This window comes from Lactuca virosa, chromosome 9 (genome assembly GCF_052849685.1).
Source record: "Lactuca virosa cultivar CGN04683 chromosome 9, Lactuca_virosa_CGN04683_v6, whole genome shotgun sequence".
NCBI classification, from domain to species: domain Eukaryota; kingdom Viridiplantae; phylum Streptophyta; class Magnoliopsida; order Asterales; family Asteraceae; genus Lactuca; species Lactuca virosa.
Window position 1 is genome coordinate 125,464,636 of NC_136434.1, and position 23,145 is coordinate 125,487,780.

General features: G+C 33.7%; 1 protein-coding gene, 1 long non-coding RNA gene and 2 other non-coding genes across 7 annotated transcripts; 2 read left to right on the forward strand and 2 right to left on the reverse strand.

The window, feature by feature from the left end:
* Positions 1-2,773: 2,773 nt before the first annotated feature.
* Positions 2,774-3,672, reverse strand: LOC145136586 (uncharacterized). Its single transcript, XR_013720551.1, has 3 exons — positions 3,636-3,672; positions 3,158-3,218; positions 2,774-3,020 (listed from the first exon to the last, which is right to left on the reverse strand). It is a non-coding gene; the product is annotated as an uncharacterized LOC145136586 (long non-coding RNA).
* A 2,611-nt stretch (positions 3,673-6,283) lies between these two features.
* LOC145136790 (GDA1/CD39 nucleoside phosphatase family protein) lies at positions 6,284-12,651 on the reverse strand. Of its 4 annotated transcripts, none has more exons than XM_079070906.1 (4): positions 12,379-12,651; positions 9,748-11,896; positions 9,349-9,627; positions 6,284-6,911 (listed from the first exon to the last, which is right to left on the reverse strand). In XM_079070906.1, exons 2-3 carry the CDS (start codon positions 11,735-11,737, stop codon positions 9,350-9,352), a joined length of 2,268 nt encoding a protein of 755 aa, XP_078927032.1. In that variant the 5' UTR covers positions 11,738-11,896; positions 12,379-12,651; the 3' UTR covers positions 6,284-6,911; position 9,349. The 4 variants fall into 4 exon arrangements, with proteins under 4 accessions (XP_078927032.1, XP_078927033.1, XP_078927031.1 ...); XM_079070907.1 differs by having other exon boundaries at positions 6,284-6,914; XM_079070905.1 differs by lacking the exon at positions 6,284-6,911 and adding an exon at positions 8,214-8,538.
* Positions 12,652-21,666: 9,015 nt separating this feature from the next.
* On the forward strand, positions 21,667-21,739 carry TRNAK-CUU (transfer RNA lysine (anticodon CUU)). The gene has a single exon. It is a non-coding gene; the product is annotated as a tRNA-Lys (tRNA).
* Positions 21,740-21,837: 98 nt separating this feature from the next.
* Positions 21,838-21,910, forward strand: TRNAK-CUU (transfer RNA lysine (anticodon CUU)). The gene has a single exon. It is a non-coding gene; the product is annotated as a tRNA-Lys (tRNA).
* Positions 21,911-23,145: the final 1,235 nt, after the last annotated feature.

Here is a 23,145-nt window from a genome sequence, read left to right on the forward strand (position 1 = left end):
GGGCCTGCGAACTTCTTCATCTGCAGAGTCTGTAGACCAGACCTCAACTCCTCCAAACTCGTTTTTTGCCACATTTTCCTGCACAATTAAAGCGGGCATAGAGTTATCAACATTCTTTTTCTTCTTTATTTCCTCCAACTTTCGCGTGTGATACGCCTCATCATCTTCTCCTTCTTTCTTCTCATTTAATCTTCTTAGCATGCATTCCTTTGCCAAGTGATTTTTGCCATGACAATAATTACAATCATAGCCGGAGTCACCAGTAACCTTTTTCTCCTTCTTTTCTTCTTCCTTCTGTGAGCTGTTCGCATTTTCAGCTTTCGTTTTCTCTGAACTATAGCTTCCCTGCCAGTTTCGGTTTTTGTTGGAGTGGAATTTCTTCTTTGCAAATCGCTTAGGATGCGAAATCATTAGTGCGAACTCTTCATTCGTAAGCTCACATTCTGACAGATCTGACTCTGAACCATAATCAACTACCTTTTTTCCTTTCGTGATTAGAGCCACAGATCCCATTCCGGAGACAACCTTTGCTTCTTTCTTTACTTCGTTTTCGTTAGACTTTAGGATTCTAACCATCCTTGCCAAGCTATAACTTCTGAATTGCTCGTGTGCTTTAACAGTCGATACAACTGCCTTCCACTCAGATCTGAGCCCGTTCATGAATGTAACCTTCTGTTAAATAACCTCTATTCCAATTCCATGTTTCGTCATTTTGCTTTGAAGATGATTGTATCGATTAAAGGTTTGGCTTAATGTCTCGTCAGCCTCTTGCATAAAAGCACCAAATTCTGAGAGTAGAAGAGTTTGTGTAGAATGCTCGAGATCTGCATATGTTGAGTAAAGCTCCTTAAGCCTATCCTATATAGCCTTGGCTGTGTCACAAGAACTGACCAAACGAAAAGTATCAGGAGGCAAAGCAAATCGAATGATTCACATTGTTTTAACATTACTGATCAGTTTGTCCTTCTCATCTTGAGGAACATCTTTGACATCGAGAAGAAGCTGATTATAGTCCCGTTGATTTTTAATAACTCTCCTTGTTCCAGTGTGAACAAAAGCTCCAATAGTAATGGCTTCCCATATGAGATAACCATTGTCCTCAGATCCAAGAACATAGTCTTCAAAGTGAAGTGCCCAGACTTCATATTCATGAGGTAAGAGAATCGGGATCCTGGTTGTTGATCCAATACTTCTTGAAATATTCAAGGAATTGATGTGAGAATCGTCGTGCTGCATGATGATATTTTCTTTGATACTTGTAAAGAATCAGACGTGTAAACAAAGATTGTTTGTAGGGTAATATCAAGATCACTTTAAGCCGTCAAGATGACAATGAAGACGACTGAACTAGATCCTATATTAACGGAAACCCTAAAACTCTGTAAACAGAAGAGATGCGCATAGATTACACAGTCTCCTGCTCTGATACCAATTGTTAGGATTAAAATCCTTAAGGATCGATCAGATTCAGAACAAGTAAATGAATAACACAACGATGAATCAAGAATGTCGAATGATTAAGTGTCACGCCTCAGAAGAACGTTTTTGAAATACGGTGCATGCATGCACTATTAATACTCTAACCCTAATAAATACCGGATGGACAGGCCCAATACCAGATACAAAATAAACTAGTCATAAAGGCCCAATGATGCAACACAAATACCCAACATATATATATATATATATATATATATATATATATATATATATATATATATATAGTATGTGACTTTTTAATTTTAAAATTAAAAAACCTTAGAATTGACATGTAGATATTATTTATTTCAAAAATATCATAAAATGACAAGTGTCAAAACACATGAGAGATTGACATTTGACAAAATGGATCTTCATTTATTATAGTTGAAGTTGATTTTACTAAATTTTATATTATTTTGACATAAAGGTTCAAAAGAAACGAGAGTATGCTATCAACAACAAAGTCAACAATAAAGTGATGTAACAAAATGATATCATCAAAACAAGTTCATTTTGACTGAAGGTAGTATTCCATTGTCAACAATTAGCAAGTAAACATAAAAAAATGCACATAAAATTGTTTTAAATTTATCAGTATCGAATTTTAATTGTTATATAATTAGGAACAGAAATTTGGGGATACGTTAACATGATGATCAAATTTCAAAAACAAACCACGGCATTGATGGAAGAAGAAAGATTATGATCGTTTGTTAAGAAAAACCAAAAATATACAGCTTTCGTTTGCATTCTACCGAAGTAGTATTAACATGGAAATTTTACATTATATACAGTTTTACATTAGTCCTATTAAGAATGTCTTTTGTATCAACTTCTAATATAATGCAAGAGATGTGAATTCCCCTAAATATATACACACTCAACCATAGTTTAATAGAGAACAAAAAAAAAAAAAACAAAAAAAAAACACTTCCTGTTCAAATCAAATCAGTTTTGATATCTGCCAAACAAGCCCTTACACTCATCAGGCAGGTTGTGGCCGTAGCCGTGGCCTTGAATAAAAGACTCCAATATCTCATTGCTAGCATCAGGCCTGATGTGGCCTTTAATAAGAGACTCTATTATCTCATTGCTAGCATCAACCAACCCCTTCATGTTACCTTCCAGATCTGATACCTGAAAAAAAAAAAAAAAAAAAAAGTTATGGAAACCACTATGTTCAATAAACATAATAAATATTTTAAATTTGTGAAACGTGCCATTTGTTGAGCATGCTTGAAAGCCTCTGAAGCATATATGAGGCGGTTTACATCAAGAAGTTGGCTGCGTAGCTTGTCACACTCTCTTTGATACCTGGGTCAAGGTTTGTTAATTAAGTAATGTCTAACAACATAAATAAACAGAAAATTATTTTATGCATGATACCATTTTCTCTCTTTTATTAATTTAATTTCGCGACCTTTAATAGCAAAGGTTTCCACAGGAAAACCCGCTACTTTTAGTTGCTTCTTATATTCAGCAATTTCTTCATCAAATTGCTCCACTGTCTCTTTCACTGTCGCAACTCTTTCATTGATCTAGATATAAGCGATAAAAAGTAATCAGATAGATTTACAGAACCAGATTAAAATAAAATATTATTCAAAGCAATAATACAGAACCAGATTAAAAATATCAAGCAAAGTTAATACACAGATAAAGAGAAATAAAATACCCGATCTCTAATATCCAACAATGACCTCATCCCGTTTACTTGAAACTTCTTGCTGGACAAGCTGTTTGCATTCGGTTAACGTTAGAACAGAACCAATGTTAAAATTATTACAAAGTTTATTAAGACAGAATACTTCTTCACATTAGATGTTTGATTTCTTTTCTCAAGAAAGAGATCAAAGTGCAGGGTTTATCATGAATTACTTTTTTTTTTTTTTTGAAAAAGATGTTAGTGATGTTATCAGAGAAACATAGACAGATTGATGTGCAACATGATTTCAGGGTTTAAAGGATTCAGTTGTAATTAATAGGTCAAAATCTTCAACTTGCCCCCAAAATTTTGATTAGCAGATACTTAATTCGGAAGTCGTGCACATATCAGACGACAAAGAAGAAAATAATGCAGAAAAATCAATATCATAAATCGTACGAGACAGAACAAACTATAGAGAGAACATATCGAATCGAGAGAACACAACCTGAATCGAGAGAGATGAGAGAGCCGTTGAACGATGGAAGCGACGTGAGAGGCGTTTGTTATGTTTTTTAAGGGTTTATCCCATGCGGAAGTCCCCGTATTTTTTGCCCGTACAAAGTAACGTAAAAGGGTAATATATTTTTTAATTTGTATATCTTTACTTACTGAGTTTTTTTTATGTTTATATTTACCCCTTCAACTTGTTAAACTGTATACATTTAGTCATTATGACCATCTACTCTAGATTGGCCGGTAAAAATGACTTAATAGGGTAATATATTTTTCACTCTGTACACATTTAGTTCTTAATATTTTTGTACACATTAGGTCCTTAATATTTTTTTGTTGCAAAATAAGTTATTTTTGTTTTTCTAATAATTCGGTACTTATAAATGATTTCTTTAGGTTTTTATCATGACATCTTACGCGAGATAATCATTAATGAGGTGTTTAGGGCTTTTGATGCTTATGTCTATCGCGATCTCAACTACTTGATTGCATAGGTCATGTGTTCTGAATGTCATAACTTCTTCACACGATCTCGAATTTTAAGATCTTTATATCCATGAGTTCGTATTTTAGTCTACTACAACTTTCGTTTAGATTACTCCCGTTAAAACGTAATAACCAAATATTTACGGAAAAGTTACACTTTAGTCCCAAGATTTTTTTTGAACGAAAAAGTCTTAAAAACTAGCAAAAATTTGCATTTTGACGCTTTTTGACCGATTGGAACCGGTACGAAATTAATTTGATACTATTTCATAAACTAACCAAAAATATTGAGACTTTTCTGTAAACAAAAATATTTGGAATTTTCTACAAACAAAATTATTATTATTATTATTATTATTATAAATAAGAATACTATTTTTTTGAACTTGTATTATTAATATTGTTAATAATACATATAAATGCATTTAAATAAAAAAAATAATATTAATGACATTGTTTAAGGGTGGAGGAGGGGGAGATGGTGATACTTTTAACATTAAAATCATGAATGTCTGTTTGTATATTTGTACTTTGTATATGGTAATTTCACATTTGTTATTATTGTTTTCAATTCAGAATATTAATACTTAACAATTTAAAAGAAGTTGCATATTTATAAAATTGTTTATAAATAGTTTAAGGTAGAAGGATTTCTCACTTTGTATATCCACAACAAACATCTACATAGGTAGCCCTTATCAAAATTCAAAAGTATTAATTACAATATTTTTTTTTGATAAAAAGTAATAGGACATGTTTTTTGGACTAATACTTTTGAATTTTGATTAATACTTTTGAATTGTTCATATTACTTTTTATTAAAAAAGATAATGTAATTAATATTTTTGAATTTTGATATGGGCTACCTATGTAGATGTTTGTAGTGGATCTGTAGGATTTGGAAAGTAATCATTTAACCTTAAACAATTTTATATACAAAGTGAGAAATCATTCTACCTTCAACTATTTATAAACAATTTTACAAATATGCAACTTCTTTTAAATTGTTAAGTATTAATATTCTAAATTGAAAACAATAATAACAAATGTGAAATGACCATATACAAAGTAAAAATATACAAGCAGACATTCATAATTTCAATATTAAAAACATCACTATCTCCTACACCTCCACCCTTAAACAATGTCATTAATATTATTTATTCATTTATATGTATTATTAACAATATTAATAATACAAGTTCAAAAAATAGTATTCTTATTTATATTAATAATAATAATAATAATAATAATAATAATAATAATAATGGTTTTGTTTGCAGAAAAGTCCTAATATTTTTGTTTACAGAAAAGTCATAATATTTTTTGTTAGTTTACAAAATAGTCCCAAATTAATTTGGTACCGGTTCCAACCGGTCAATAAGGGTTAAATGCAAAATTTTGCCGGTTTTTAGGAGTTTTTCGTTTAAAAAGAATATTGGGACTAAAGTGTAACTTTTCTGTAAATATTGTGACTTTTCTGGAGATTTCTCTGATCTTTATATCCATACATTTTTTATAAATGCATGTATGGATGTTTTTTTATAAATCGTAAGTAAAAATATATTACATTTGAACTGGAGTAATTTTAAAAACATATGGATATAAAGATCGTAAGTAAAAATATATTATTTTTTAACGGGAGTAATCTTAATGAAAGTTGTAGCAGACTAAAAAACGAACACGTGGATATAAATATCGTTAAAATCTAATATCGTATGAAAAAATTACGACGTTCAGAACACAAGACCTACACAACAAAGTAGTCGAAATCGCGATTGACATAAGCATCAACAGCCCCAAACGACTTATCAATGATTGTCTCACTTAAGATGTCAAGAGAAAAACCTAAAGAAATCATTCATAAATACTGAATTGGTACAAAAACAAAAATGGCTTATTTTGAAACAATAAAAATATTAAGGACTAAATGTGTACAAAATGAGAAATGTATTACCCTATTAAGTCATTTTTCCCAGCTAACTTGGAGTAACCAGTTATAAGGACTGAATGTGTACAGTTTAACAAGTCGAATGGGTAAATGTGGACGAAAAAAAAAACTCAGTAACCAAATGTATACAAATCCAAAAATATATTACCTTTTTAAGTCATTATCCCTATCATCATCACTATATATAAAAACCTAGACAAAACTGAAAAAAAATGGTCTATGTGTATCTATTTTTTTTTTAGAAAAAAGGTATAAATTCCAATATTTTTGGATTGGTGGTCGGTTTTGGTCCCTATCTATGTCTAAATTAAAAAGACTAAGTTGACAAACTAAGACAAGACCAAAGTTGGTCGAATTACAATACCCAACCTGATGAACAACATGATTATACAACATGATTATAACAGACCATCATAACATAACAAAAACATACTAGCCACAACGACGGGTGTTGGATCATTCTTCCGGTCCAACAAAGACAATCATCTTGACATGATCTAGTTGATTGTGAAGAGAATTATACTTTCTTCTCTCCTTACTTACACTCCTAGCTGCAAGTATTCTCCTAACCATATCCGAAACACCTTAAGTCGTAAGCCTGATAAACTCCTATGTGCGCCTTTCCATACATGTTGCAAGAATCGCAACTCCCTGATCTACTAATGAGCATCAACAGTCTTGAACTTCCAGTGGTGCCTGAACATGCACCAACTCTTTCTTCTTTCGTCGGGCCTCGAATCATATTCTCAATCTACATCGGAGACACCCGTTCTTCCCAAAACCGGGTCGACGACTCGACCAGTGTCATGGTCTCCACCATGACGACCGAACCTACTAGACAAATAAACCTCCATTAATTTTAATTAAAATCGTAGAGAATTCTAACTTTTTAAATAAAAGTGATGTTAATGTTGATTATGACCATAAAATTCGTTATGCTTTTGGAGTTCATGAACAAAGAAATCTATTACAGACCAACCATCAATTATTGATGACAATGTTGACGTGTTGAATGCTCTTTCTAAAGCTGTTTTGTCATCTTTTTATATGGTACTTATTCTCTCATATTGTTTCCTGTCTTCTTCATGATATGTGGGCTAACGAAGAAATTAAATTAATATTTTACGTCTTAAGAAAAATATTCTACGTTATTTTAACTTTTGAAATTAAAGAGAACTTTTGTTAATTAATGAAGATCAAATAAAATTTCTAACTTCTAACTGTAGGTGATTTTCCAGTTTATTAATATAAAATTAGTTATGTTGTTGGAGTACATCGGTATACAAAAACATTACAGGCCAACACTTCCAGTTTAACAGAGGTTTGGCAATTATAACCATCGATTAACGACACATTCACTCATAAGAAAAATATTCTACATTATTTTAACTTCTGAAAATAAAGAAAAAATTTATTAATTAATGAATATCATATATAGTTTCTAACTTCTAAATATAACTGATGTTTTGGTTAATTATGAATATCAATTATATGATGCCTCTAGAGTTTATTTGTACATAAATACATTACAAACCAACTCTTTCAAATTTATGAAGGTTCCTTAGGAAATAATAACGCTAATTAATAAATATCCCTTCATAAGAATTTTTTTATGTTATTTTAACTTTCAAAAGTATAGAAAGCTTTCATTAATTAATGAAGATCACATATAACTCTAAGTTCTAAATTTAACTGGTGTTCCGGTTAATTATGACTATGTTGTTTATTTTTAAGAGGTGAAATGTTTGTAGTTTTTTTCCATATTTGTAGAAGAATATGTGGACAAAAAGTCCGCATTCTGGTAAAAACCTATTTGCAAGTTGCATAACTAATACTAAATCATATGGATCATTGATGATATCAAACAAAAAACCAAGTCGTGGTGGTGGTGAAAGTAGTGGTGGCGGTGGTGGTGGTGACAACAGAGGTGGTGGTGATGCATTGGCAGAGGTGGTGGTTGTGGTGGCGGAGACGAAGATGGTTACAGTAGTGTTGGAAAAAGTAACTTATTAGAAATTATAAGATATCTTTCAAAATCATAATCTATTTTTTGTCTTTTAAAAAAAAGTTAATCTAGACCTTTTTATGTCAATCTTGTAAAAAAAAATAGATATATAGTCTTTTGTTTTAATGTTTGTGTGTCTACCAGCTAGCAGTTACAAGAGATCACAAAGTTTTTTCTGAAAAAACAAACGGCATCTATATATTTTAACCTAAAACAAACGACATCTATGTGTTTTAGGTTTTAACCCAACGGACATCTACTTTGTACCAACGTGTTCTAGATTTCATCCCTCTCTAGTCAACGCCATTTCTATATTTAACATTTTTTAATCTACAAACTAAAGTTCATTGCAATCATTCTTCTTTGTTTTCGACTGAAAATCAGCTCGTGTGGATCTTTAGATGAAACGAGCCTGGATTTAGCTGAGATAATTACCGAGGCATTTGTTGTGATCTACATCCAGGAAAGATGAATCAATTACATTCATTTTATATGAGTGTGAAATTTGATGCACTAGGAGTTGTGAATGTATGTAGTTTCACTGTTTTATGTTACTAATCACGATGATGACGTTGTATAGGAGACAATATCTATTCTTTTCTGTTTTTTTTTTAATTATTTATAAATACAAAACTTTATATTTGTTTAAAGATTTAAAATAAAAATAGAAAAGTTTAGATTTAAGATTTTTTCGACAATCAATTTTTTTTTAGAATTATCTGTAACAATTATATTTGTAACAATTATAAAATTCTTAAGATGTAAATTCATCAATAATGAAACAACCCTTAACTAACCACTTTATCCAAACATTTATTCAGTCCAAAAAAGAAACCATTAACTTTATCGAGACAAACTTCGTTAACTATTTATAAACTGAAAAACCCAAAGACTGATGATAATAAAACCGAAAAATATAAATATAACTTTAGCCAAAAACATCTATCGAATATTGTACAAAAAAAAAAAAAAAAAAAAAAAAAAAATCTAATCCCCCCATTAGGCCAAAATATGTTAACCAAAATTTTCTTATCCTTCATTAGGCCTCCCCTCTCCTCACAAACATATTCCATCCCAAACCAAAATAAACCTCGTGACAACTTGGTCAAAGTCAAACCATGCATCATAGTCAACATGTCAGTCAGTCAACGTATTTACAAAGCACAGCTGAACATGTGTGATTTGACCATGAGTTGACTGATATTTATTTTGATTTTCTGAGAGGAAAAAAAGTCAAACAGGAGATAGTGGTAGTGGTAGTACCTCAGACTTTGACCAAATGAGCATCAGCAACAGAACAATTAAGGTCTTCACGGGATTGCGATCGTCTACTCTGCAGGCGCATTTGGCCTCGGTGTGGGCCCGAGTAGAATCCACTGGTATTACTGTTACTATCAAATTGGGATTGGGTGAGACTACTTGAAGAAAAACTATGTGCAACATTGCTTAGCGAAGATGATTCTGCCAGCTGGATATCCGGACTGAAGGCTCGGTTTTGCGAACTTGCCACTGGGCTCAGTGGCATCTTAACCCTTCCTTCCCCTGTTTTTCACATACAACAAATCAGTACTTTTACTGTTTTACATACCAAAAATACCAATCTATTTGGCTAGTTTTTTTTTTCAATTGAAAAGAAGTTGAGTTCTATAATAGAAAAATTACCTGAAATAATCGGACTCCACCTCCGAAAACTAAAAGGACTTGATATACTCAGCACGGAACTCCCTGAACCATTATTCCGCCTAAACACAAACCTCCGAAAAAACCTCGGGACACAATTCCCCGCAAATGACAATGCACAAATCACCATACACAACGATCCAATCAAAATCACATAAACAAAAACCGGATTTATCTTCATTTCAAATAATCTATAATCATAAAACCCTTTTTTACTCGATACTGAATTCCCAGCTTCCAACAATGCAACCCCAGTTGTCCATGTAATCCCCCCTGACCCAATATTCACTTGTCTATCTGTTATATGCAACCCTTCTCTCAACAACACCACAATATAAGGCGCTCTAAAACAATACTGTTCTATAAAAGGCTGAGGTGGCACGCTTCTTTTAGCAGACTCCCATGTTTTTTCACAAAACTCACGCCCTTTTTCTAGAACATCATCAAGGGCAGAATCGGAACTCAAGTTGAAAAAACGATACACCACGTAAAAACCGGACATCGCGTAGAAATTCCCGTAGGGGCGAGGGAGGGAATTTTGAAGGGCACACGGTTGTAAATCACAGTCGAGTCCCGGGGTTATATTTGACCATTCGGATAAATTTACCGTTACTTTAGCTAACGCGCTACATTCTTCCCATTTTGGAGATCCGATTAGTTGAACGGGAATTCCCGATTTTACCCCTTTACCCAAAAGGTTTCTCTTTATGTTTGATGTTTGGAAAGCGGAAAGACATTGGGAGCAAATGTATTTCTCTTTGTATCCAGATTGGAGACACGGGTGTCGGATCACGGCTTTTCCTTTGACCAAATTACCCTTGATGGAATTCGGACTTTTTTTTAAAATATGGACAACAGATTTATCAAACGCGTCGTTTAAACCGTATCCCGCTAAAGAATACGCGCTTAAATGATGGTTTAAAGGGCCAATCCGTAAATTCAAACTCGTGTCATTGTTGACATAATCATTGCTTTCGAATGTCACTTGTAAAGATGATCCACCTAAATCAAGTGCACCGAATGTTTCTTTTTTTGGTAAAGAAGATCCAAGGACACGAGCATGATAGTTTAAAGCTATCCATCCATAATACGCCTCTTCCATTCCACTTATGGTTTTAATCCATTCTTTCTTACATAAAAAAGATGATTTTTTTAAAATCGACCAAGAGGTTTTTAAAAGCCAATCGGAATCGGAATCAGGGAGGCGTCGAACACCTGCAGTGGCGTAAAGAAACACAGAAGTGGATTTATGTGAATGTTTGGGGATTTGTTTTTCAGCCCATAAAAGAAGTGGTTTTATTGCTTGTTTTAATCCGGATACATTGTGGACTAATTTATCAAATCCAGGTTCGGTTTCCATTCGATTGTAGGCTTTCCCACTTAGAGAACTTGGTTTGCTTTTGAGATCTTCAGGGATTGATTTTAACAAAATGGGAAGAACGTTTGTTTTTTGGTGGTTTATGGATGCTTGGTAGACGTATACACGTGTTCCAGTGCTTCCACAATCTAGAACAACATAGAATCTTCCGGAAGATTGAGTCCAGTTGGAATATAGAAAGAGTAAACCATAGATGATAGAAGCCAATGAAAGTAGACAAAAGAGAACCATGATTGCACGTACCCATTTTCTTCTAATCGTGGTTTGTGATGACGGTTTTTCTTTTGAGAAACTTGTGGTTCCATTTTCTCTTAGTAAAATTTGGTTGATGTTTGATGAGGTTGGTTCGATTCCAGGGGTAAAATTGCCATTTTCTGGATCGAGTCTTCGGTATGCTGAGAAATCTTGGAGGGAGGATGAGAGTCTGAGAAGATTCTTTTGTCTAGAACCAGGAAAACCATAGCCATGAACAGATCCACCACCAGATCCTAGTGGTGGTAATCCAGATGATACGTATTGATTTGTTGAAGATTTTGGAGTTGAGAAACGACTTGTGAATGAAGAAAAGATTTCTGTGATTCCATTGAATGCCATTTTTGGAGAAATTTGGAAGTTTTAAGCTAAGAAAGTTAAGGGTAAGAGAAAAATGAAGACTTGCATCTTCCCTTCATATGGTTTTGTTGAACTCTTGAGAATGAAACTCTTCATGTTTTTGTGTGTTGTGAGAATCGAGAGTTGTATGCATAGGTTCACCTGTAAAATTACATGGTTAGTAGTTAGTATGACTTCATCTAATTGAAGACTCCATGAAGAATGAATAAGAAAACTCTATCATTTCTATGCATATAACTGAAGGTGAAACTGAGTATTTTCTTTCAAGTTCTTAATTTAATTCTTCATCTGTCATCTTATGTGTGTTGCATAATATCAATTCTCCTCCAAAATCTGTGACTAGTAATTGTTTACATGAAATTAGACTCAATTTGTTATGATGATACCTCTAAGTGAGATCAAATCGTTCTAAAACTTTAAGATTTACTCGAGCATCTGTAATTCTATTGTCTGCATTTTAGGTAACAATAACTAAAGTCCTAAATGTCAATAACGTGACGCCGATAATCAGAATTCAAACATCATAGGGTAGATGGAAATTCGAAGATACAAAATTCAGATCTCATAGTAAGAACGAGTGAAATAGTAAATTGTAGAACAAAAATAGATTTACAAATACTTACACAGTGTCAAGAGCAATGAGGTTCCTTTGATTAATGAGTAGAGTAAGACTTCGGATCTCGAGGGATGAGTATGAATGAAGTGACAGTTCCAATACAATAGATTAAGAGGAAGAAGAATATAATTAATAATTTAAGGAAAGAAAGTCGGATTTGTTGTTGTGGTTGCCGGAGATCGCGAAGAACCGTCGGCCGTCACCGGATTTTGATTGGATCCAGAAAGGCGATAGAAGTAATATACGCTAGGCTAGGCTTTCCGCGTTAAACAACTCCGACGCACACATCATACCAAAGTAATTTTGAACCTTCCTTTCAATTTTATTTTGCATTTTTACCATTCTACCCCCACTTTTTTTTTAATTGATATTTATTATAGGAAAAATGTAACGTTCCCGAGTTTTACTTAAGGATAGCAATGGGAAGATACGGAAGGGAAGGAAAGTGAAGGGTGTCGAAGGAAAATCTTGTTCCCGAGTTTCATTAATGGAAGAAAAGTGAGGGGTGGAAAAAGATTTTGAAACCATATTTTCCTTCCAAATTTTTTTTCCTAAATTGGGGGATTTGAAAAGAAAATGAGGAAAATGAAAATTTTAAGTTTTATTTTCTTTTTCCTCCTAACTTAGGAACACAAAAACTAAAAAATTTCCTTTCATTTTCTTCGAGCTCGGGAACACGGAATAATGAATATTTTCTTTCACCTCACTTTCTTTCGGTCAAAATTTTCCTTCCCTTTCTTTTAATGAATTTACAAAAAAACTCGGAAACAAGGCGTAAGTGTAACCCGACTAAATGCAGTTTGCTTTTGGTTTAAAAGGTTTTTGATGTTTTTTTTTTCACTAACCGAACGCTTGAACTAAGAAAAACATTATCAAAAACGCCATTTCATCAAAACTCTAAGGGTAAAATGGTAACATCACTAATGTAGCAATCTAATACAAATTGATATTTCTAGAATTATAAATATAACTAAAATGTAAAATTGAAAGTTTGGTATGTAAATGGTTTTTACTTAACTAAAAGTGCATTTTATAAGACATATTGTAGAATGTATATAATGCACACTTCATGTTACATCATGTCATATTTAATTTCTCTAAGTTTGTATAATGCATCACTTACATTCTAAAATCACTTTCATTCCTTTATTTTCTAAACATTTTTGAAAATGTATTTTTCCACCACTCTATTTTTTAGAATGATACTTTGACCCTCAACTTTGAACTTTATAAAATATCATTTTTATCACCTCTATTTTCTACATTTTCGTGTTTATCCCCCGTGTTATATATAACTTGGTTTTATATAATAACTTTCATTCGTTAACTTTAAAAAAAATTATTTGCTTATTTTTTGTACGTGTCGATATAAATTCGAGTTTATTAACAATTCAATATAAATTTTGTGTATGTTTACGTGTTTTTTTAATCTAGGTTGAAGTGGCAGCACACTTCTTTTTGTCGAACTTTAGTCTTTGTATTTTGGTTGTTGTCATTTTTAGTCTTTGCGTTTATACCATTGTATTTTGGTCAATGTAATGGTCCTACATTGATTATTCAAAACCATACAACTTACAATAATAGTCCCTAAACTCTTCTCTATTTTTGATAAATCGTCTAACGCTCATTTATTTTAAACTTTTAGTGTTGTAGGAAGTTGTGATATGTTTTACTAGTTTAATCAATTTCCATGCCTAATACACATGAAAAACACTTAAAAACCTAGGACAAAGTGCAAGCTCAAATACTAGTATTCAACCTAACGGTTAACATTTTCAAGAGCACTCAACATGTTCTTAAAAAACATTCAAGTTTAACTGAACCAAAGCCTAAAACATTTAACTAATTTCAAGAATAAAAGTCGAAAGCATTTAATCCAATTTTTCATTAAAAGACATGAAAAAAAATCTAATTTCAAAAACAAACCCTTCGTCTTCCATATGTGTTTCTAACCTTTAAATCATTTCCTTCGGATTCAGTTCAACGTTAGAACACCTCCGCCTAATTTCATGTCTCTGTACCTGAATCCGCCACTAGAACATCACCTCCACCCTGACATGGATTTAAGTTTGACACTACTTCTTGCCCGTACGACATCCCGAGGTCCCCGATAAAACCCTGAGACCAACCATCCCCGATTATGCAAGCCAACTAGTTACACCCTTCCATGGGCTCATTATGGAATCACACTAGTCGCCAACCAGTTGTGTCTAATCCGCAACGATCCCCTTTATTATCAAGCTCGGCAATGGCTCAGCTAGATGGAAACGACTAGACTAACAATGTCATTGGTCTAGGCGACCCCTTTTTGAACCCAATGATAAGGTCATCTAGTGACATGGTCTTCGTCTTCTAGGTCAACACGGTCACAGGATATTGGTCCAGTGACACTCTCCTACCGCAAAAATGTTGCACGTCATCGTGTGATGGAAGATGAACTACTGTCCATTCGAAATGGCCTTACTTCCGATGACAAGTAAAGTCGCACACCACAACACCAGATCCCAACTCTTATACTTTGAGGTCGAAATAATCAGCATGTGGCTAACCCCGATACTTCCTTCCAGGAGGCAAAGCATTCATCGACAGGTCAACCTTTACTTTGCGACAACCTGCCAATCAGTCTATACTTCTATGAACCCAACAAAAATGTATGACCATACCTATATGTCCCTTTGGGGGGGGGGGGTTTATTAGCATCAATACACTATCTAAAGATAGCGGAAACAATCAAATGATTTACCTAAGTGTACATGCACCCTAGATCTAGGCTTTACTAGTTATATCAATGAACTTTAAAAATCAACTAGAAAAGCATATTAACCTCTTGATTGCTCGATTGAGATCTTGTACATGCTAGCACTTGCAATGGATGAAGGATCCAAAGTAACCCCCCCCCCTAATGCATTCAGATCCACAAACACCAAAAGCAAAAGGAAAAAAAACCCTAGTTTAGGTTTTAATCGAAATTCTCTAACCCTAGGAGAGAGGTTTGAAATTTCATATACTGAGAGGGGAGAGAGATGAACGATTTCTAAAGTGAATAACCAATCCCAAGGTTTTCCCATAGCAGTCTATTTATAGATCGTAGATAAAATCCTAGAAGGATTCAAACTCTTAGGTTAATCCTTATCTAATTCAAACCTGCCTTATCCTTATCCAAGAAGCAGCCAAAACCGTCCACCCTTATGTTATAAGAACTTCTACAATATTCCAAATTAATCTCTATGAATTATTTAATATTCAAGCTATTTAATTAATTAAAACATTTTAATTAATTCCAAAGTAATTTCTAATTAATTTATTGATTCTTTAATAATTAACAACTTACTTTTATCCATTTCCTTATGCTACTTGGGGTATGAGGCCAACCCAAAAGTACAATGCTATTATTAGAAATATTACCAAAAAAGTTAATGATCGTGGACACTCTTTTCAACACCTTCATTGTTTGGCTCTGATACAACTTGTCATAGACTCAAGTTCGGCACTGCTTCTTGCCCATGTGACATCTCAAGGTCTCTTATAAACCCCTGACAACAGTCCTCCCAGATTACACATGCCAACTATTCCACCTTATCATGAGCTCATCAGGGAAGCAACAATAACCCTCGACCGGTTGTGTCTAACCCGCTATCGTTCCCTTCATTGTCAAGCTCTTCAACGACTCAGCCAAAAGACAATGACTAGATTAACAATGTCCTTGGTCTAGGTGGTCCCCTTTTAAACCCAATGACAAGATAATACAATGGCATGTCCTTCATCTTCTCAGTAAACACGACAACGAGATATTCACCACGTAACACTCCCCCACTCCCAAAATGTTGCACATCCTCGTACGATGGAAGAGGAACTTTTTTCCCTTTGAAATGGACTTACTTCTGATGCCAAGTACAGTCACATACCACAACACTGGATCCCAACCCTTATACTTTAAGTTCAGAATCCTCGGCATGTGGCTACCCCTGATTCTTCCTTTCAAGGAGGCAGAGCATTCATCGATAGATCACCCTTTATTTTGCGGTAACCCACTAGGTAGTTTGCACTTCTATAGAGCCCACGAAAATGTACGAGCATACTGACATGTGAGTTCATCATTTGGCTCTGGTACAACTTTTCATGGACTCAAGTTCTACACTATTTCTTTCCCGTGTTGCGTCCTGAGGTCCCCCATAAAACCCTGAGACCATCCATCCCAAATTACATATGTCAACTGGTTTCACCCTGCAATAGGCTTATCAGGGAAGCGACACTATCCCACCAACAAGTTATGTCTAAACCGCTACGGTCCCCTTCATTGTTAAGTTCTTCAACAACTCGCCTAGACGGTAACTACTATACTAACAACGCCTTTGGTCTAGGCAGGTCCCTTTTAAACCTAATGACAAGTTAATCTAATGACATCGTCTTTTTCCTGTCAGTCAACATGGTCATGGGATATTCGGCCTTTGAAACTCTCGCACCGCCAAAATGTTACACATAATCTTCAAATGGAATATGAACTTTCCCTTCGAAATGGCCTTAATTATGATTCCATGTACAATCGCACACCACAACACTAGATCCAATGCTTATACTTTGAGGTCAGAATCCTCGACATATGGCCACCCCCGATACTTCCTTCAATGGAGGTAGAGCATTCATCAACATATCACCCTTTAATTTGCGGCAACCCACCAGTTAGTCCTCAATTCTATGGACCCCATGAAAATGTACGACCATACCGACATGTCCCTTCGTCGTTTGGCTCTTATACCACAAGTCGTTTGAAATAAAGTTCACAATTCACTACTCGTCATTAAGTCATAATCAAAATATCATCATTATAGTCATAATCAAATATCATCATTAAAATCGTAATCAAGTATCATCATTAGTGTCATAATTAAAATATCATCATTAGATTAGTAATCAAATATCTGTATTAGAGTTATAATCAAAATATCGTCATTAGAGTCATAATCAAAATATTTATATTAGAGTCATAAAAAGAGTAGATGCAATACAAGATGCTTCTAACCCTTTTCTCCTGTCAATCTCATATGCTCGACCTCACATGTTATAAAGTCACAAAGTCAGAAAGTAAAAAGTGCCTCACATTGTTATCATGGGAGAGTATCTAATTAATGTAACACATCCTAACTAAACATTATAATGGAACCTCAAAGTCATAAACAGGATATATGCTCACTCATATATTTGTATACAAGGTAGCTAGCTTTTCATGAAAGTGATGCATTGTCTAGAATACCATCACTAGAATATATATATCCACATACAAAGTAGCTAGATTTGCATGCACGTGATACATTTTCTAGGATACCATCACTAGTCATAAGTCATTATACGTCATCAAAAGTCATTTACCATGAATTTTAGGTTGGACAAACATCATTCACCTAATAGCATCAAAAGGTGTATCATAACTCTACTAAGTGATTCATTAATTCACTTATTAATCTATTAACCCTAAGTCTGAAATTCCCTTATTTCATCATCTTCGTTATGTTAAATATATGAACATAGGAAAAAACCAAGTATGATTTTGAGTCCCGATGAAAAAGTTACAAGTATAACAAGTTAGGTGACAATGATATATTCTTAGGCCCGCCCGAGCTCCAAAGTAGTGACAATTTGAATTAGGCCTGCCCGAGCTCATTTAGGCTCACCCGGGCTCATGTTGTAGGTGTAGAAAAAGTAAAAAATCCCCTTATTTTACCCATTTGACCATTATACTTTGTTCACATGGTTACCAAAATCCATCAAACTTACAAGTTATTCTAAACAACCTAAATAAGTTTCATTATCATTAATTAATCTCATTGAAGTCCTATATTCCCTATGACTTAATGGTTAAGCCATTTTAGCCTTACACGAGCTTTATAGAAAATCTTATGGACATTCACTTTTCCTAATTCTGATTAATAATTAATTAATTTTAATTGATTTCATATTAATTTATTAATCATAATAAATTAACAAATCATTTTTCTATTTCAATTAATATATTAATCATATAATGTATTAACAAATTATTTCCTTACAATTTCCAATGAGTTTATTAATCATATAATAAGCTAATAATTCATCATTTATCTATAAAATGTCATTTTAATCAAGTTCTAGTTATGAGGGCAACCTAAAAAGGACTTTGCTTCTAATTATAATAATATATCAATTTAGTTACTGGCTTAGACACTTTATTCAACATTCTTCTACTTGGATAAGTACGTAACAACAATTGCAAGTATAGACCTTGAACTAAACAACAAAAAGTGTTTTCTAAAGCCACTGTCGAACTCTGATTCAAATCAAGCGTTAGCCCTAAGATAAGTGATCATCTATTCCTTCGTTCTACAAGATATTGTATGGACGTGAGACATGAATTAGAATCAATCTCATAGTCCAAGGTTATGTTTCTCGATTTTCTGATTTATGACGACTGAATTCAGACTACTAATTGAAAGCATCAATTTAGTCAGGGACCAGCCAAGCACTTCAGATGTCAACAACAAATCATCAAGGGGCCCAAAGATATCACTTCCATCTTAAAAAAAAACTCAACAACACATTTCCCCTTTAAATTAATTCCATTCCTTTCCATTTCACTCCCTAAATAAACTCAAGAACAAGGTTTTAGATTGGAGGTCTCGGGTCTATTCCGGGTATTAACGAATTTAATTAATTCAATGATACTACTAATAACTAAATATCCGTTCAAAAAAAATCTAAAAATATGATTTTTTTTTAAATTAAATATTGACAAAACTTCATAAATGGTCCATGTGGTTTCACAAAATCTGAAGTTTCATCCCTAATTTAAAAAACCTCACGGATGGTCCCTGTGGTTTCAAAACTTTTAACAAAATGTCCTTATTGATAACTCCGTCAAGTTTTATCCGTTAAGTGAAGGACATTTTCAGCATTTCACGATTACAGGAACCATTTATGAGTTTTTTGTTATTAAAAAAAAAGAAAAAAGAAAAAATAATTATTTTAATATACAATGGTTCCCATCTCTCTCTTTCTCTCTCTCTCTCTCTCTCTCTCTATATATATATATATATATATATATATATATATATATATATATATCTCTCGATAATCCACTTTACAATGCAGGAATCCTAAAAAAAAGTTGCAACAGTGGAAGCTGCAACAATCGTGTTACCAAATCTTACTCATTCAAATCCCCTAAACCCCCCGCATCGCTCTATAGATCTCACACCCAGCTCTACCATCTTTGGTTCTTAATGAAATCTCTAATTCACAACATTCGGGTCTCAACTTTTCTGCTCATCGTCTTCCCCAAATACACCCACAAATAAAGAAAACCCAAAACCGGAAACTCCAGATTTGTCCACTGAATCATATCCTGAGAAACTAGTCTCGACCCGTGAAGAAGCACTGTGAGGGACGATCCATAATTGTGAACCTGAAATCCCACGAAAATAGGGCATGAAACCGCCTGTAATAAGGGTGAAGATGGTGGCTAAGAGAACCAAGAAGGTGACCGACGTTGGGAATAGAGTGACAAAAGAGGGGTTTGTACATCAAAAAGAAACAAATTCGTCTACGCATTCTCCTGATAGTGATGATGATGATGATGATGATGATGATTGTGAACATAATTTCAGTTTAAGAAACTTTAGGGAAGTGGAATTTTATGATGGTGATGATGACATTCCTGTGAGTCTGCAGAATGGTATCTGAAAATGACGATATGATCGATGTTCTTGGTCCTCAAATCTCAAATAGGTACAATATTGGTTTCTTTCTTTATGTACAAAGTTACCTTGACTCGTGTTTTCATCTTTTGTTCATAGTTCTAGGTTTCAGAAAAGATGCGTAAATCAATTTTATGTTGTGTTCTTGTTATGGGAAAATGATGTAAATATATTCTATATCACAAAAGATTAGTAGAATCATGTTCTTCCTCTTAATTAGTTTTCTTGACCATTGATAGTTTTTCATGGATTTTCTTGATTCTGATGGTGGATTTATGTAGAAATTGAAGCTAGATGTGAATTGGATTTTTATCGATATCCATCAGCAATCATAAATGCGCTGATGTATTCTTATATGTTGAGGAATCGTGAATGGGATGTGCGAATACAAGGGAGATGAGAGTAAGTGGGAAAAACTTAAACCTAGAATTTGTTTTGGGGGAAGCTCGAGTACATCTGGGTTTGTTCATCTGGGACTAATTCCAGGAAGAAGAAGATGGGTCATTAGAGAGAGAGAGGGAGAGAGAGAGAGAGAGAGAGAGAGAGATATTAAATTTCCGTTTAAAAAAAATAATAATAATAGAAAACCTCATAAATGGTCCATGGGTAGTGAAATGACGAAAATACCCTTTACTTAACGGACAAATACAGACGGAGTTAGCCATAATGACTAAACATTAAAAGTTTTGAAACCATAGGGACCATCCGTGAAATTTTTTAAAGTTAGAGATAAAACTTCAGATTTTATAAAACCACAATTTATGAAGTTTTGTCTTAACTATTTCTGAACCAAAATTGTATTTGCTTTGTTTACTGAAAATTGAAAATTGAAAAAGATATACTATAATAAGGAAATCAATACGTAATATCTAAATATTTGATGTTGATTATTTAAGTTGTGTGAAAGAATACAAAATAGAATTATTTAAATATATGAAATATTTTAACTTGTTAATTAAAAGGAAAAGAAAAAACGAACGAACCACCACAAAATCGTCCCACAAGGTCACAAACCATCCATTCCTCTCTCTCTCTCTCTCTCACACACACATTCATTTGTTCTATATCACATAGCGACGATGACCTCGAGGAAAGAAATGCCAACGAGGCAAGAATGGCGGCAAGAGGTGATCACCATCGCCGTCGAACAATACCACCACCGCCATTGGCCATCGCCTTCCTCCATGCACAAGCGAAATCAAGACGATGTCTTCTTCTTTCAGATCTGAAGATAAGTCTTCCATTCTTTAGTGTTAACAGATAACCTTTTTTTTGGGGGGTTTTCATATATGAATGGTGAATGTTTTATTTATTCATTTATTATTTATTATGATATGATATATATTTTTTGATTCAAAATTTTGAACATCGTAATAATCAATAATCGTTTTGAATATCCATATTTAAACATTTAATCTGTCAAACGAATTTTTAAATGTTCACAGATTTGATATTACGATGCTGAAGAAAAAAAATTAAAATTCACTCCTTGAAGTTTTGATACTCGGATAACGGATTTTTGTTCAAATTAAAGTATATAGTAGTCCAAAGTGTGAATAAAAACAAGAGCCCGTCTAGCTCAGTTGGTAGAGCGCAAGGCTCTTAACCTTGTGGTCGTGGGTTCGAGCCCCACGGTGGGCGTTTAATTTTTATCAAAATAGTTTTCGCTCTAAGTTCCGTCGGTTTCTTTCGTAAAAAATGTTTTGACTTTATAGAGAAAAGTTACTGTAAAAACAAAAGCCCGTCTAGCTCAGTTGGTAGAGCGCAAGGCTCTTAACCTTGTGGTCGTGGGTTCGAGCCCCACGGTGGGCGATTATTTTTTACTAACTTTTTTTTCGTGTTTGTGGTTTCTCAATGCGGCAGCCGTATCCTATTCACTCTAAAAATTACAGCATGCAAAATCCTTGTTTTTTATATTTGTTAAGGTGGGTTTAAAGCCGTGGCTTTATATTTCTAAAATCATAACGGATCAATGTGATAGCTATGTTTTTAGCACCCACGTTAATTGTGTATGTGGTTCACTTGGCAATACTTTGTAAGCTCCTCTCCAATCCTTATAGAAGACCCATGTTTAAATCACGGAGAGGGTGATCCGAATGTGTAACACAACGTTGCTTGTAAGCAAGACGTGTGTGTATTGATCACCAAATGGTCCCCATAGGGTTTATAATTCCAGAAAATGAATTGTTGATGGTGTACTGATTGGTTGAGTTTACTTAGTTAATACTTATACATTTTTTGTGATTATCATTTGATCTAATTTATGTATTTATTAACGTTGATCATATATATTTACCTACAAATATATCAGACATCATTGGTTGTAGGCAAACTATGGCTCGATAGTATGTGTTATGGTTGCAAGAGACAATGATCATAATCAACTTGGTCCAATGTCTAAAAACATTCTAACGCTTCTACCGAAAATTTGGCACGACTTTTGGGGAACATAGATAAATCCATGCTGACACGATTACATAAAAGTTAACCCAAAATAGCAACTTCGGACATGCCAATATTTTACAATACAACTACATGGGATACATGACATATAAAACATAATAGTATGACAATAATGGCTCATAAGTTACATGAGTTTTAGATGCAATCACTAGTACAAAAAGCTTTTGTTGATACTAGTACAAAAAGCTTTTGTTGATACGGTTAAAATGATTTATTGATGCGGTTATTGAACCGCACCAATAAATATCGCATAAAAAAACACCCTTATTTAATGGTGCGGTTATAAAACCGCCCCAAAAAATGACCACAACCACACCAAAAAACAAATGGTTTTTTCATAAAAAATCATGACAACCACCTCATTAAATGCTAGAACCGCATTATTAAATCATATAAAAGAACCGCCTCATTAAATGCTAGAACCACATTTTTATATCTTCTTCTGTAAACATTCGTGCTCTCTTTTGAGCTTTACATAACTCAACTATCATTGTGAGAGTACTTCAAACTTCTGCTTCTTTATGCTTTCATAGCCTGCATGGTGAAACAATGGTTTGCTATGACTTATCAAACTTGTACATATA